Source organism: Anopheles merus, chromosome 2R (genome assembly GCF_017562075.2).
Source record: "Anopheles merus strain MAF chromosome 2R, AmerM5.1, whole genome shotgun sequence".
Classification (NCBI taxonomy): Eukaryota; Metazoa; Arthropoda; class Insecta; order Diptera; family Culicidae; genus Anopheles; species Anopheles merus.
In genome coordinates, this window is record NC_054082.1 from 45,338,189 (window position 1) to 45,354,890 (window position 16,702).

Here is a 16,702-nt window from a genome sequence, read left to right on the forward strand (position 1 = left end):
CACGAGCACATTTTGAACTTTTACCACATTTTTCCCCCACACTTATTCGTTTGAGACTGAAGCATTTGTTAAACAAAGTTTAGCAAATACGTTTGCTTTTAATCAGGTAATCAACCAGTCAATTTAAATAATTTGTTATTCTGATATACTTTTTAAACACTATTTAACATCTTTATTTTCAATAAAAAAAGATGGTTAAAGTTATGTAAATTAAGAACAATGGTTGTGAGCGTGACTGCAAGCTGTATAAAAAAATTACTCATAAGGCAGTAGGGAAGGGCGTGGTAGTGCATAACGTATTGCTAATATTACCATAGAACATGTTCTATCCAATAGGCACCCATTCCACCACTCTGGAGCCACTCTGTTGCGCTTATTATAGTGCACCTCGTCCAGTGCTCCCACGTAGCAATGCTGATCGATCCATTTCAGCCGGATCGCCTGCTTCTTCTGCGACCATAAACGACACTAGCAGATGTAAACATTATCTGAGCTGCGCCGCTGAACGTCGCTTTACGTAGCGCCTGCAGTAGTGTACGGGATGTTTGTTCATCCATTTCATACCTTCCACTGCCATTATCAGCAGGGCTATATTCCGTCCGAATGGGGCCGAATAGCACCGCTTTCGTGCAGAGGCTATTAAATTGAGATTTGCGATCCGGCAAATCGAAATAGCGATCTCAATATGCTCTTCCGTTCTTAACCGCCTTCCGCTCCGTCTTTCAGACCACTGTTAGAATTGTATGTGTGTGTGTGTGTGTTTAAGTGCGGGCATGAAACACTCATAGATGGTCGAAGATGTTTGAGTACTTCCGAGACGAAGGTGAGATCATTATTTTTAGATCGGAAACACTTCGTACACCTTGCCGTACCGCCAATAATGTAGTAGTGAAAGAACCTACAAAAAAACACGCAATAAAGGCGCTGACCACTCTGTACGAAACGGACGGAAACCATCTCGTTGGTGACAGGTTTAGTGGAGTTCGTTTTTTTCTCTCTCTCTTTTCTCGCTTTATTGCGGTCGAACAATCAATAAAATTGTTCTTATCGCTCTTTGGGTAAGTACTTTTGTGAGTAAATTAAAAGTGGCAAGAAAATAAAGATGGAAGAGGGAAGAACTTTGCGAAAAAAGAGATGAAAACGTTCTTTTTTTCGGCAATAAATGTCTCTTGCGAGGATTATGAAGACTTTATGTTGAAATGAAACCACATTGTAGCATAGATTTTGTTTCCTGCACAAACAAACAGTAGAAAGAATATTAACTTGTGACACGGATTAAGTGGGACTGTTGTGATTTGTATATTCAAGAGTCTTTGGGTCGATAACTAAGTTGAACTATTGATTACTATAAATAAGATCTTATAATTAAATTCAGTAAGACACTCATAGTATTATCGCACTCCAATTTTATATGAGGAATGGTTCAGGCATGTCTAGCGAAAGTTTATCAATAGAGATTGCTTGGGTACGAAAAGATCTTGATCAATCGATATTATCATACACTAGACAGATATGGAAAGCAAACGTCTGGGTCTTTAGATGACTTATTTTGCTTATGATAATATCAAAATTAGCAGTATTTGAACTTATTTTTGGTCATGTCTTTACTGTACATTATATTACATACCACACGTTTGTGATACTGTTATGAAAATTTAGTAACACTACACCTAAACAATTATGATTTCAAGTTTCACACACATTTTTGCTTAACTCTGCGCGTTTGCGTAAACTCTTCGCCCAACTGCAAGATTCAACTACACGATAAAATCGTTATCGGCATTGGTTGCAGAGTTAGTCTTGCATGCTGGCAGGTGCACTCAAATCCAGTGAAATTTTAATTATTGAAAATTATTGTAATAACAAATAAATAATATAAACAAGTATCAAAATCAAACGAAATACTTAAGCATTTTCTGCACTAAGTAAACTTATTGCCATTGTATTCTTGTAATTAAAAGGTTTTCAATTTACAGTAGAACATTAAAATAATTAAAGTGTTTAGGTATTAGTCGTTGTATACACAGGGTGTATTATTCACAACTACACTTGCTGCGCATAGTGTAGTGTGTTGATGCGAACCGTTTCAATCGTGCCGTACCGGGAACCGTTTGCTTGCCGTGCCTACGCTATTTCGATGTGGAGACAACTAGGCACCATTCGACCATTTGTCGTACGCGATAATCCCTAACAACCGTACCGTTTGCGTTCGTTCGTATACGGTGACCCAACACACACACATAGACACACACATAGACACACACACACACACACACACACACACACACACACACACACACACACACACACACACACACACACACACACACACACACACACACACACACACATGTATACCTGCTGCTGGTTTGTGTAATGCAAATGAAATGCTTTGTGCTGTCAGTGAAACGCTCCGGCTGTAGTTCCCTGCCGTCCTCATTGCATTGCAGACAGAAGCCTCGGATTAAGCAAATTTCCAGCTCGCCGCTTTCTCACTCCCGTCACTTAGTTGGGTGCAAAATTTCCGTTCACTCGTCGTGAGTTCATAATTGCTTTGGCAAAGCAAAAATGAGCTCAGTCAAGTGTGAGACACAACTAACGGCACACGGCAAAATAGGGACCCGGTCTAGGCGCGTTATCGAGAAAAAAGGGAAATTATCATTGCAAAAAAAGCCATGAAAACAATAGAATAGCCCAAATCCATTTGCAACACTGTTTGCTTATAAAACGGTAGTGCCGCTGGGTGGGATGAGCTGTTAAATAGTTTTGTTTGCTGTGTTTCACCTCCAGCAGTAGACAGGTTTGACTGACAAGCTCTTAATGAAGACGACGGCTTCTTTGTCTCTAGCCTTACAAAAAGGATGCGAATTTTGTACCGTTTGAAGGAACTAGCAGGCTTGGATGGGGTAAATGAAGAGAGGCAGCAAGGTATTAAGCAACACTCTGATGCTCATTTTGTTCCGAAGAAGTGAATTGACGATCGTTTAAATAAAGCTTGTTGCTAGGTTGGATCGAAAACGTTCTACTTGAGGTTGGCGAAACATACACAACACATTTGGAAATGAGGCACAAATAAGTTGTAGCAAACAACCCCACGGGCTTGGATTTAGATTACGGTTGTTTGTTTTATAAGATGCTATCTTTTTGCAATATTTCCTATTGGCATCATTTTTTCAGGACAACTAAAATTAAGCATATTTAAGCAATGAATTCGCTGAATAATGGGCATTCTTTCTCTTCCAGTTCACTGCGTCCAAAATAGTTTCATCGCTTTACTTCTCCCAGGCATAACTTACCAAACTACCCCACCCATTAGCCCTCCTCCGCTCAGGTGCGTTCTTCTCGCTTCGATTGTGGGATTAATATTTCGCTCATCCGAAAAAGGATGCCAACAATGCCGGAGCAAATATTCGTCTCCCCTCCTCAGCTGCTTACGTGCCGCGATAGCAATAAACAACTTCATGTGTGGTGAAAAGATAAATTGGTTGCGATAAGGATAGGCTCCGGTGCTGTCCTAAAATCGGCCCAAAGTAAGCAAAAAGGCACACCCAGACGATGTGAGTGCAGGATCATTTTGCTGTTTTTTTTGCTTTATTTAGTGGTTCAATGAATATCGCTAAACATCAGCACAGGAATAGGCATCATCTTTTATCATATGGATAAGGCATGATTATAGCTTGAAGGGATGAGCGCGGAAAAAGATTATCCCTATGGTATATAAGATAACCACGGTCTGTGGGACCAGGTTTCACACGCCCGCAGCCCCGCAGACGGTGGCTCCAAAGCGGCTGGTCATGAATAAATTACACGGTTTTTGCGAGAAATTTTAGCTGCCACTTTTCTCGACGCCTCATCGGACGTCGGATATCCCAGGCCAAATGTATTTTCTTGGTGCAAAGGAGGTACGATTTCTATAAAAGCGAAATGAGCAAGAAGGGAAACAGAACGATACAGTAAACTAAAAAAAAAAAAACAAGCGAAAAGATTCACCGAAGGATGGAAACAACCTAAAAGGCACATGGCACATTTCTGGGTGTGTGGGAACACATTCCACTCTCAAGCGTGCGCGCGCGCTTCAAGGCAGCGGCCTAAAACCGGGCAGATGAGCTTTATTGCCCCCAAAATGGCAGTCAGGTGGTCGCCGCGGCAGGTACCGCAGTGTTATTACGCTCATCGATTGTGGCCCCGATACAGTTTGTTCGATTGGTGACCTTTATGCGTTTGGATGCGGTGTTTAGGCTAAGGGTCGTGGATGGAGATGGGTGTTTTTTCTCGAATGGAGGCGCCCAGCTCGAGGGCGATGGAGGCGCCCAGTGGCGAAACGTGCGGGGGTCTGTATGACTACTTACATTCTTCTTCATCCGGTAGGACGAAGCGTCACTCCAGGAGGTGACCATGACGTTGTCCTTGTACAGTGGAAGGGTAAACATGGTGTAGCGATTCTGCTTTTCCACAACACACCCACTCTTTCTCGGCAGCTTCCCACCGTTGAATTCAACAGCTGCTTTTCGGCGGAAAGGACAAACTGACGCCAAGTTGGTTCACACACACACAAACACACACACACGGCCACAAACAGACACAAATACACCTTCGGAGGTGAATTTCACTCTTTGTGGCACTGCGAGCGCACGCCCCGGAACTCAATCAGCACCAATTGCTTCCAATTAAGAGCAACACTCTCTATCGGACTGGCGCTTGCTTACAGCTTCTTCTTCGACTGCTGCCTCCGCTGCCAAATTTATTGATTTGTTTACCCCGTGCACAATCGTTTGTTGGGGCGCGATGGGTTTGTCGCTTTTCTATATTGCACTTGATTTGTTAGGGCTTCCTCACCAAGGGGGCCCCGTTGCGCACGGACGGTTGGCGCTCAGTTTGTAGATTGAACAAAGGCGCAGCGCGACTGATCGATGATACGGTGCCGCTGGCGCTGGGAAGGTACACGGGAGGTATAAAATGGGTAGTCACATGAGAGCGAGAGAGAAAGAGAGAAAGAGCGACAGATAGCGAGCGAGTGAGTGGATGATACTTCTAAAAACAATGTACACGAGGCCGGGCGAAGCGAAGGCTCGCAAGAAAAGGAGCAGACAAATTAGCTATCGCTTCGCAAGACACACATCGGTGCCGGTGATGGATGTGGCCGGCTGCTAGAATAAACAGATTTTCGTGTGGCATGTAGCAAGCAAAGAGCATATGAATTGTCCATCACGCATCATAAAGCATACGAGGCGAGCGTTTGCTTCGGGGCAGTGGCCTTAGGGACCTTCATGAAAAAAATAGGTTCTCCAAACAACTATTACCTTCACCAAATACACACACAAACACACCACTAAAGCACTTGAAAGGCTTCGTATAAAGTTTTGTTTTTCACATTGGCTATATCACAACGTTACAGCGTGTAATTGGGCGTAATTTTTCGCAAACAACGTACGGGCGAAGCGACTGACCCTGCCAGCCCACCGACAGTCGGACGCCGTTGGCCTGATTTCAGTGACTTTGTTTTAAAAATAATTCTCGATGTTGGTGTGCAAGGAAAAGGGAGCGGCACAAAAAATAAGACACCTATACACAGCAGCACGATCGCGAACGATCAACCAGCTGAGCTGGGACGGTTTGTTACGATGCAGACGAGTGTAGGGGGTTTACATTGTTTGGGTGTCCCCGCGTGGACAGCGAGTGCAAATGGTGTCCCTCTCGGGTGATGGAAAATTCCGGCAAACATCTCAGGGGTAGTGACGTTGCAGTTGTTATACGTTGCAGATATTTTCTCGAGCTTTTCACGAGTTTAACGTCTTGCTGGGGTCTTACAAGAGTCTTTCTCTCTTTCTCTCTACGTGGGAAATTTTTTTGCTCGAGTAAACAAGTTCTTTATACACATCTCAAATCGTAATACGCAAACACGTGAAGCAAGGCACAACGAGTGGTTCGCAACCGGAAGGAAGCGAAGCGACCGACCGCTCAGCACCATTCATTTCGTAACAGGTGACACCAAGAGCATGCTCAAGGACAATGCGGCACCAAACCAAAACCGTTGCACTCAGAACTCGCACTTAGGGTGATTAGTCATATCGTAGCGTCAAAGCGTACACATTGCACACACTTGAGAAACGAAACGACTCACACACACACACTCTCTTCATTGACTCACTTTGATCAGCACACTTGCCGGCAGCACATTTTTGGCGACGGAAAACTTCTCGTCTCTCAATATTATGACTAACTTATTTTCCACCGCGGGCGGGTTTGTAGACCCGACCGGAAGACGCGTGCGTTTGGTAGGAGTGTATACCAACCTCCCCGGCACAGTAATCGAACACTCTCGAAACCGTTCTACTGCGTTCGCGTTCTGCTCCGCACGTTGTCGTGGTGAGTTATTTTCTCGCTCTTCTTTCTCCTGTACGGGTTCGGGCTTTTATTTTCTTTAGGGACCGTTAGTCCCCGGCACACGAACACGTAGCCGCAGTTATGACGCGTTTGGGTCGGTAGGAAAAATTCGACTGCCGCGAGCCGCTTACCGGAAGCCTGGGCGACCGCACGCGACAGCGCAACGATCTTCAACGATGCCGATTACCGATCGTCGTGACCGTTTCGGCTGACTGTCTAGTGTAGTAGTTGTACCGGTTTTTGGCAGTGTGTTGGTGACGTGTGGCAAAATAGCATATTCAGCGAGTAACACCACCACAACACGATGCACATGGCGCAACAACAAAACCGCCCAAACCGTCAGCACCATCATCAGCATGCGCCTACTGCGTGTATCGCAAACATCGCGTCGAAGAAGTGGCCAACGACGATGATGGCGACGGCGGCGACGACGATCGATGATATAAATTTAGAACCATCAGCGTGCGGTTGTTGGTGGTGGTATTTCTTGTTCCTGCTTGCTTATTTTGTTTCGGCGATGTTTTCTTTTGTCCCGCGAGCGCGAGTAAAACTTCTCACCGTGTGCGAGAAGTCGTTTGGAGAAATATTCGCGCTTCACATAATGATGAAAATACTCCCACGTGCGCTATAAATGCAGTAAAAGTTGTAAATTCTGCTTCATATGGTCTCCAAAGTCCAAACACAACCACAAGTTTCCATTACTTTCATGCCGTAACGTATAAAATGAGGTCAGTTTTGACGATTACCGTACAATCATTAAAATGCCTGTTGCATGTTATGGTCCAGTTTCGCCTTTTGTTGCTAATATTGTCACGATTTCGAGGTAGAAATTGTAGCATCCATACCAACAAACGCCAAACATAAATCAAACTTCAACTTACAACTCCCAAGGACACATTTGGAGCACAATTGGTCAGTGCACGAACCATACGCAAAACCCATCCGGTAGCTTTATGGCATCAATTGAAGCGAACAATCAAGATCGCTTTTGAACTCTTCTCACGGTACGAACACCGGATTAGAAGCCGGCTTGGATCACCAGGCTGACAGCGCAGTCATCCCGCCGAGACCGTTGTTCGTCAGATTGATTGCAGCGTACGCGAACCGTTCCCCGGCGAAGGCTCTCCTGACAAAAGTTCTAGTCACGCAGAGGCGAATTAACAACCACCAGCGCTCGAGCCGTCTGGCGGTAGGCTTCATCGTAGCTTCACGATATCACAAATCACGCGTATGGTGAAACCACTTCAATCGAAAGCTCTACTCCTCTATCTCTCTTTGTCTTGTTGGAGTTGGGGACCGAACAGGCCGCTTGAGGACGACGTCGCGCCCAACACGAACGGTGGGGCTGCTGAAATTGACTACGCAAAAAAAAAACAGCCGCTCGCGTAGTCACGCAAAGCAAAGCTGGATTTCGTGCCGATTGGCATTTTTTGGTGATTTCCCGAGGAGTGGGTCCGAGGAGAGCGTTTTGCCAATCGCTGTATACACCATTTCTTTGTCGTCGGTAAGGTAAACAGACAGTCGCACGCACCTCCTCTCTATCGCACTCGTTCGAGGGTTGTGACCATTGCCTAAACGGTAGATCATTATTCATTATCACCGTGACGATAAAGCTCGGACGGATAAACATTGGCTACTTTGTTGACTTTGTTCGCTAAGAAGACGCATTTTGGCTCTCGATTAAATAGAAGAAAAGTAACCCGGTCACCCATCTTCTTGCGTGTGCTTTTGGGTTGCCGGTCCGCACGCCCTCTACCGGACGCTAGCATAACGCAATATCAGCAATATGGCGTTAATAAGCAGCATTTGCCGTGACTATCATGATCAAAAATTGCACAGATTTAGGCACGGCAAGCAGCCCAATGCTCGAAATGGGTTTATCGCGAAGGACAGTGATGCTAACGTGGAGTGAATTGTTAACACGAACCAGTTTATGCTGGAAGCTGCCATATCTCGTGCGCTAAATTAACCACCACCTTCGCTTCCTATGTCTGTTCCTGCTTGATAAAGCTATTTAGAGAGGGCGGAAACATGATCTCACACCAAGAACACAGCTATTGTGGAGCTTTGACTGTATGTGAGTGTTTGTGTGTGTGCGAACGAACAAACGCGCTTGTCCGGCATTCGAACGAGTTCGGATGGATAAGCTTTCCCGTAATGAGATAATTAACATACGAATCGTGCCGTAATGAACGTTGGTCCCAACAAGTCCCAGGAATGTTACTGTGCGATGTATCATTAGCACCTGCACGCGTTAAGCATTGCATTCGGAGCGGAACGCCGGCGTCGTTGGATATTGATGGCGGTTGAAGAAGAAAGCACGTGTATATCGCTTCACCGGACTGCACACAATAAAGCCCTGAATGTCTCGCCGTACTTAACTAACTGCCCTCCTCATCGGGCTTTTTCGGAACGACTTCAGGGGGGAGTTGTTTAGGGTGGTTTTGTCCATTAAAACTGGGAATTTGTGTGCGTGTCTTTGCGTAGATAAGTTTGACACTAGCCGCCTGTTTCGGGAAATACACACACAGTGCGTGTTTCGTGCCTGGCCAGCTGTGCAACAAGCCGTACCTGACCTTCCTGCTTACTGTCAGTGTCAAGGATTAGGGTGCGTTAGCTGTGGCTGGTAGTAGTTTTTTCCCACAGGTATGACCTATCGCGCGGTTCAAATACTTCAATGACGAGAAAGTTTGCATTCCAAGTTCCATTGTCTTTAACAAAAAACTAACGCTACCTACCTGTTCGTACTTTTCACACTCGTAAAAGTGTATGTGCAGCAGTGGATCGTGCGGGTTCTTCAGCAGATACACCAGCCCAAACTCGGGTCCAAAGATTTCCGCCACGTTGTCATTGCCGATCGTAATTGGCTGTGGCCGGGTGCTCGTCGCTTTCGGCATCAGAAAGTCAGCATTCTTTTTACCCTTTTCCTGCTTCACTATCACCCTATGGGGGGAGCAGAAAGGCAAATGAAGAAGGCGGATTAGTTGGTACTGCTGCCCACTGTATCTCTGGACGGATCGGTTTGCTCACCTGCAGTAGCCGAGAATGTATCGTAGCTTGTGCTCGAACTGTAGCTCAAAGTCCGTGTTGTACGCTGCCAGCACACCGTCCTCGACACCGACCGATAGCTGTGGAAATGGAAAGTTGAGAAAAGCAGAGAGTAGAAATTATTGGTTAGAAACACTCAGCCACACAGCACGGCACGGAATCAAAATCAACAGCACCAGTGACTACAGCATTGGTTTGCCGGTCGGGCAGCCAGGCAATGATAAATCACGATAAACCTCCCAAAGGACAATCTAGCCGTCTGCATCACCGGAAACGAGCAACCATGTTCCCGGGAAAGCGATTCGATTGATCGCCTGGTTAGAGTAGGATTCATGGCAGTAAGGGAAGGGTGTGTCAGTAGTTTAGAGGTGTATTGTGTGTATGAGTGTAGATTGCCTTTGCTAAGCATGCGTGGATGGTGTATCCACTTAGAGCAGTTCGGCATAGTGCACGATGGTGTTAATTATTTGTGAAGTGCTTTAGACACTTCAAAGTTATTTGTGATTTGTTTTTGGAAATAGTTAAAGGGCAATAAGTTTTGGTTATACCAAAGTCCGTATACAGATGTTCTCAAGAAAAAAGTGCACATAATATTATGAATATTTCACATTTATATCCCTTTCATGCCAGGGTCTTTTTGAGATTTTCCAAGAATGCGTATAATAAACCTTCTGCTTGGAAATAACTTCCACCGGATGCGAGTCCTTGCGTACCTCCCATAAATGATACGAGCTATGCCTCAATTTGTTGAACATATGTCTTCAGCACTGGTGACATCTGGTACAATAAGCTTCATCAAAATCCTTGCCGACTTTAAGCCATATAAGCATGTGCACCGTCTGCCCTAGGACACGGGTTCTTAGCGAGTAGTATATGGTCGATAAAGTTTTATGCTCGGCTTCGCTTTTGCCCGCCCAGCCCCAGCAGGTTGAAAAGTTTAATTTAAAGTGTCTTTTGTAAAAAGCTGTACTCTTTCAATCCCTGTTCAAGCTTCCTTTTCTCTCCGAGGGCCAATCGTCCCGATGAAGGGCGCATAAACGGCAGCTTGTCGAGACTAATCCGACGGAAAAGTTTATGGATACGACCAACGATAAAGTGTATGTTGCGCAGTTAAGCTGCCAAAGGTTAGGAATAACTTGTACCCAGCCGAAGCCTTTTTAAGGGTGTTTCTTTTTTCTACTTCCCGTCGGAGGGTCTTCAAAAACGGTTGAAACCATCCCGCTCAGTAACACCGACTGATCGGGTAACGGAATGGTGGCGTTTGGGACCTGCCAGCGGGATATCACTTAATGTGAGCCGACAGTAATGCGACCGGTTAGCCCGGTTACTACTACTAACCGGTCGATAACGAAGACATTTGTAGTGAGAAAAATGTGGCTTGCTTTCACCATTTCGGAAGCTCGTGCTCGGGCTCTTCTTCGCAGGCCGGATCGTTACGCCAGTACCAGTCGCTAACCAGCTTACTTAGAGGTGGTCAGATACACAGCCGGTTGAAGAAGCGACATCCGGACACGGTCCAATTTAACGACACCAACGCACAAACCCCTACCCACCATTGGCGCTAATTGGAAACGTTGGAAGCGTTCTTTGCCATCGACCGAACGAACCCCCTGCTGCCGTCGAAAGGGATGATGGGCCAAGGAACTGCTCTTTCGGGAACGGCTCCCACTGCACTCGGGAAATGCCTTTGGCATAAAATCCAATCCCGCCAACGGTTCATCCGGTTCTTTTGACTCTTCTTTTGCACCAGGCCTATGGGTTTGCAATGGATTGGGCCGGTCCCATTCTGTGGAGCTACTCCCCGGAGGACAATAAATCTACTCACTTCAAAAGCATCGGCTTGAAAGCTGAACGAGCTGTGTAGTGTACGAATGAAACGCAAGGAGCGCGTACGGGTAATAGAACAGAAGATTTTGTGGCATAGTGAGGCATATGCTTTGTAAAGTTTTCTATCTGAAAGGCAAAAAAGAATCACCATAAATAGCTTTTTCTCTTGCTTCTAAGGATGTACAGCACACATTTCTGAGAGAAACAGTGTTAGGCAACGTTGAGATATGGAGAAACAAGAACTATATTGAAGTAGTGAAAAAAGTTGAACTAGAATGGGAAAGAATTCTTCAGAAACAACTTTCATTTGTCGTTGGGTGAAATATTCTTCACTTACAAGTTTATTGAAGCGTTAAGCCTTTTAAAGTTTTCTTCGAAGCCTCCCAAATATCTTTAAAAGTTCCTCTGCCTTTAACGAAGAATTAACGCAACCTACCAAATTTCAAATACAAATAGAAATTTCAAGTCCCAGTGTCCAGCATGCTAGGCAGCGAGGAACTTAAAACAAATTAACTGCTTAATTTAGTTTCCATTTATGCATTTTATCCCCGTCTACTCTCTCTCTCTCTCTCTCTCTCTCTCTCTCTCTCTCTCTCTCTCTCTCTCTCTCTCTCTTTCATTGCGACAGCATGACGATTCTATCAAAAACCCTGCAAAACACCCATACACACACCCACTAACGAAACCACTTTCATTTCGCTTTATTACAATTTTAATAGCATTTGGGCGTAAATGTGGACCCCATCCCTTTTTCCTGTCAGTAATTAATTTTGTGCCGTGATGTGACAGAAGGCAATACCGAGCGACACTCTACCAGCAGCCTCAGTCCAAATTTAGTTCCAAACATCCATCCAATGGCTAGGATAGTGAAAATTTTACCGACAGGAAGATGCAATTTTCGCGTACGTGCACATACTTGGCACGATGTACTCGTGACGATGATATCCTTTTTGGGTAGTGTACGCTTTGTAGTCTTCGCTACAGTACAGCTACCGTTGGCTGTCTTGCAGCATTTCCCCGTGATGTCAATCGTTTGGCCAAACCATCCGTCAGGCAGTGGGAAAGCTCGCATAGTCTGTGCATAGTCTAATAAAGGTTAGTGTGCTTCGTTAGGCAAGAAAAGATGCCTTTGCACCATGTTTTGCCGGCATTGGGAGATGAAAAAGGGGTCATTATCATCGTCAAACTGCATTACACTTTGTGTGCTTGGGCCTCGCAAGACGTGCTCGGGAAGCGAATGAGACTCTGATTACGAGGAGTTCGGTATGTCCGCTGGTGGCTGGTGGCGACGGTGCTGGCATTATTATGGGGACGATTTAAACTCGCGCCATTAAATTTAATCTCGAACATAATTTGATGAATGTACTTTAAGATAGTACACGGAAAAAAGAATGATGCAGAACACCTTCGCCAGCAATGAAGCATCTTTGAAGAACCATCGCACCATACAACTCTTTCAAGCGGAAGCATGTTGTGCGAAACATCCAGGGGCCGTAACTACAGCTGAAGTTTACCCGCCCGACAACAACGTGATGGAATAATTTGAGTTTGTTCCAAAATGGGGGGTTTAATGAATGCAAATTTTATTTACCGAATTTATAATTATTTTCACGTGATTTTTAAGTCACACCATCAAGGCTGAACCGTGGATCGTAAACATTACTTTGGTAAAACCGGGCGGGTGGAGATGTTTAGCTTTAATGTTAAATATTTATGGCGTCGGGATGGTACGCCTTTCGGGCAACGCCGTTTCGTGAGATCACTATAATGTATTTTCTGAGATTTTTTTCTTTTTTGTTTTTCGGCGAGTCTTGTCTTGAAGAAGCGCTAGATAAGGTGTTAAATATCATCGTTAAATCTAAACTTAGTTTAAATCGAATATCTTTTACGATTTTACGATTACCCGGAGTTGTGGAAATCGTTTTATTTTCGTGCTGGCGTTTGTCGTAAAATGCTCTTCCCGTTAGCACAAACCAAACATATCTCACACTCAAATAGCGTAGCTGCTGCTGAATTGAAATGTCAAATTATTCCCACATTACAGATAAAAACTGGCACAGGAAAATATATCGTAATCGTCAACTCAGGCATCAGCACTCGACCATGGCTAAGGGAAACTCACAAAAAAACCCTCTCGGTTTCCCCGAGTGATTCGGATAAATTTGCCCACGATCGTACCATACAACTGCAATGGTTACAGCGGCGGGGACAAAAGGAGAAGACCATTGGATTTGGCGGGTCGTGTTTGACTTGTTAATAATTGATGAGAACGTAATCTCGTTAGGCGGATGAATGGGTTTATGGACAGGGACGCCACCAGCTTCGTCTCGCATAACATAACTCCCTTTCTAACAGAAACAATCCCTCGCATGTGTGTGTGTGTGTGGGAGTGTAGACAAAAATGCTGGGCGCACAGTTTGCCCTCACATTCCCTCTCCTCTCTAGCATAAAGTGAAGCGTGCGAGCGCTGGCAGCAAACCCGTCAAACAATTCAATCGCGAAATGCGTACCATGTTGCGAACGCATTTCCGATGGAAAATCGATATTTTCCACAAGTTCCGGACGGGACTGGAGAGTGCCGTACGAGTGGCCGGTGTACGTATGCGTGTGTGTGTGTTCCTCTGTGTTGTTGTTGCTAGTTGGCGTAACGAAAAAGGATAGGACCGACCGGTCGAAGTTTGCGCCTGATAGTTCGCGCTACGCGGGAACGATTCGGTGTAATGTAGAGCCACGGGCAGTGATGGACAAGGATGTGTTCAGCTGTTGACGGTTGGCTGAGCTTTGGGGCTGGGATTTTAATTTTTTGTTGCGTTGTGAGGTGCCTGACTGTTCAAAGCCATACCCAAGGTTTGGTGTTCTGATTTTCGTGTACGTCCAAAGCGAATGTTTGATTTCATTTTACCATCTCCCTATGGAGATCCACACAAACTGGACACACGAGTGAGTGTGTAGAATTGTCAAAAATCAGCACCCCCTTTATGCGGGGCAGTAAAAAACGTCCCTGCTGGCATGGCAATGCTATGAAGGTTTGCGTTTTAAAATGCGGGACAAATGGACACAAGAGGTGCAGAGATTTTCAGCACACATCGGCGTGTGTGTGCATGTGTTTAGTAGATCACCGTGCTGCGGGCATCGGGTCGGTGTCCAACTACCGTGGGACAATTAATTGCGGCACACTTACCGTTACATAACTTTCGTGGTTTCTGATGTCGGCGATGGACCACGGCAGCATGGCGGCGGAAAAGCGGGGATCGACCGAGGCAGATCCACGCCATGTAAGCGTCGTCAGGCGAGTCTTCATCGTCGCGTTCCGGTCCAGCTTTACTGTGGGGCCGTCGCTGTTGCCGTGCTAGCGCTGTTTCCGTAGGGCTGGCGGGTGGTTTAGTGGCACACACTGCACCACACAGACTCGCTTTGTGTGTTTGTTAACCCACAGAGTGGGGCAGAGAGACAGACAGAGAGAGCGAAACAAAGCGTGGCAAAGGGAAATCGAGTAAGAGAGAGCGAGAGTGCAAGGGAGCTGGGCTCAAACTTTTACCACAATGTTACATTCACAGCTGGTAGCTGCACCGTAGCACAAAACTAAGCGAGATCTCGGCTCCACTCTGCGGATGTACTGAGCGTATAAATGCAATGTACGTGATGATAATGCAAACGAAAAACTCGCCTCTTGCCTCTCTAAGTGCTTTCACACGCTTGCGCCCGACTTTAAATGGCGCTGTAAAATGCTTTTCATGTGCCTTCACTCACTTCGCATAGCACGTGCACAACATACGATGGGTGGAAGTCGCCAATCCTTCACTTTACCGCACTATTTCACACAAACACACACACACATACACACTCACACACGGACACACAGACGATACACTGCAATAATACATTAATACATTAAACTCTGTTACACGATTAGGCGTAAATCACGCCTGTAGTGGTACGCGTTGGCACCACCGTCGTTTGGTTTTGTGTCCTTTGCTCCCAAAAATTGAACTTGTGCGCTGTGCGCCTGAATGTAGGCAACACCGCAGCAACCCTTTTCGGCAAATTAAAATTCAAAACAATCACCTGCCCGTTTGTCTGCGCAGCACGTTAACGACCACAGTGGGCGTCATAAACATTACAACGGCTTGTGCAGGGGCGCAGCTATCGCGAAAGCAATGGCATCTCGCTGCTTTATTATTGTATGCGAGCATATAATAGATAATAGAGCAAAGAGCTGTTTATCGCCAGATTTTGCTTTTTAATAATAAAAAGTAATTTTCATTCTTGCACCACTGTTGACATGGAAATGCTTTGCACACGGTGCAAAGAAACTGTGACGTACGGGAGTTTTCTTTTCTTTCACCTTCACAAACCCTCCCGAGGCACGCGAATCGATCAAAGTGCAAACTAAAAGGGGCTGCAGTTCGGCCCTGTTCGCAAATGGCTCCGGGCGGAGGGTAAGCGCGATTCACAGCGCGCGATGGCAAAACCTTCCCCCGTGTTAGCTACTCGCAATGGCTGCAGCTTAAAGGGGAAATGGGAAAACTGGCGTCCCCAGCCACCCTTGAAAAAGCAAATCTTACATCCAGCCAGCCCCGCCGTAACACGTAACGCAGCCTAAGATGTGTGCCGTGCGCTGGGCCCCGAGACCAGACGACACACACCGTGGAAGGGGCTGAAGCGAGAAGCTGAGAAGTTTGGCAGCACAAGGGTAGAGAAAAAATCAATCCCTCTCTCTGGCTGGCCCGCACCGTAGAGTAGGGTTGGTGTATGCTCGAATGATTTTTTTTTGCCTTTTTCGGGACTGCTTCTTCATTCGTAATAATGCGCACACGGAGAAGGTACACTGCACACACTCACACACACACACACTCACATCACACACCCATACCTATGCTGCACGCTCTTCAACCACCAGGGAGCATTGAAACATTGGTGCGATTTTCTTTCACTTCATTTTCACGCTTTCCCCGCGACGGTAAATGATGCACACTTTTGCGAATTCTTCGGCAGCTCCTTCCCGTCTTTGTGTGAAAATTTCACTGCACTGCACTGGGCGGCATGAAGGCAGTATCCACCCCTTTCCGCCTCCCCTTAGCTTACCACTTTCTTGCACTTCTTTTTTTTTTCTCCGCAAACACGGTCTTGCCGTTTCGGAAAGATTTTCTGCGACCGCTGTTGACGCCTCGCGGGTTGTGTGTGTTCTTCTGCCCGTTCGGTGAGCAAAACAAAACCGAGCCTATCGGTTTTTATGCTCGGGCCTTATGCTGCTATGCTGCGATGTTCGTCCGTTTGTAGCCGATGGTTGAACACTCGACTGGGCGCAGTGAGACCGTCGTCATGGTGGGCGTGCTGTAATTTTTTATGTTTTCCAACATACAACCGACTGCAGGAAGGTTTTATTTAATTATTTAAGGATGAATTAATTTTTTTTATATTCGTCATGATTTATTTATGTACA

General features: G+C 45.8%; 1 protein-coding gene across 5 annotated transcripts in view; it reads right to left on the minus strand.

Moving 5' to 3' along the window:
- LOC121588729 (TBC1 domain family member 1) overlaps positions 1–16,467 on the minus strand; it is a 34,865-nt gene extending 18,398 nt beyond the window's left edge. For 2 of the 5 annotated variants that reach the window (XM_041907017.1, XM_041907015.1), the window contains exons 1-4: positions 16,345–16,467; positions 14,441–15,129; positions 9,415–9,512; positions 9,123–9,327 (exon numbers count right to left, since the gene is read on the minus strand). In XM_041907017.1, the coding sequence (XP_041762951.1) occupies positions 9,123–9,327; positions 9,415–9,512; positions 14,441–14,560 (423 nt within the window). In that variant the 5' untranslated portion in view covers positions 14,561–15,129; positions 16,345–16,467. The other 3 variants (XM_041907016.1, XM_041907019.1, XM_041907018.1) reach the window with 3 other exon arrangements.
- Between the last annotated feature and the right edge of the window lie 235 nt (positions 16,468–16,702).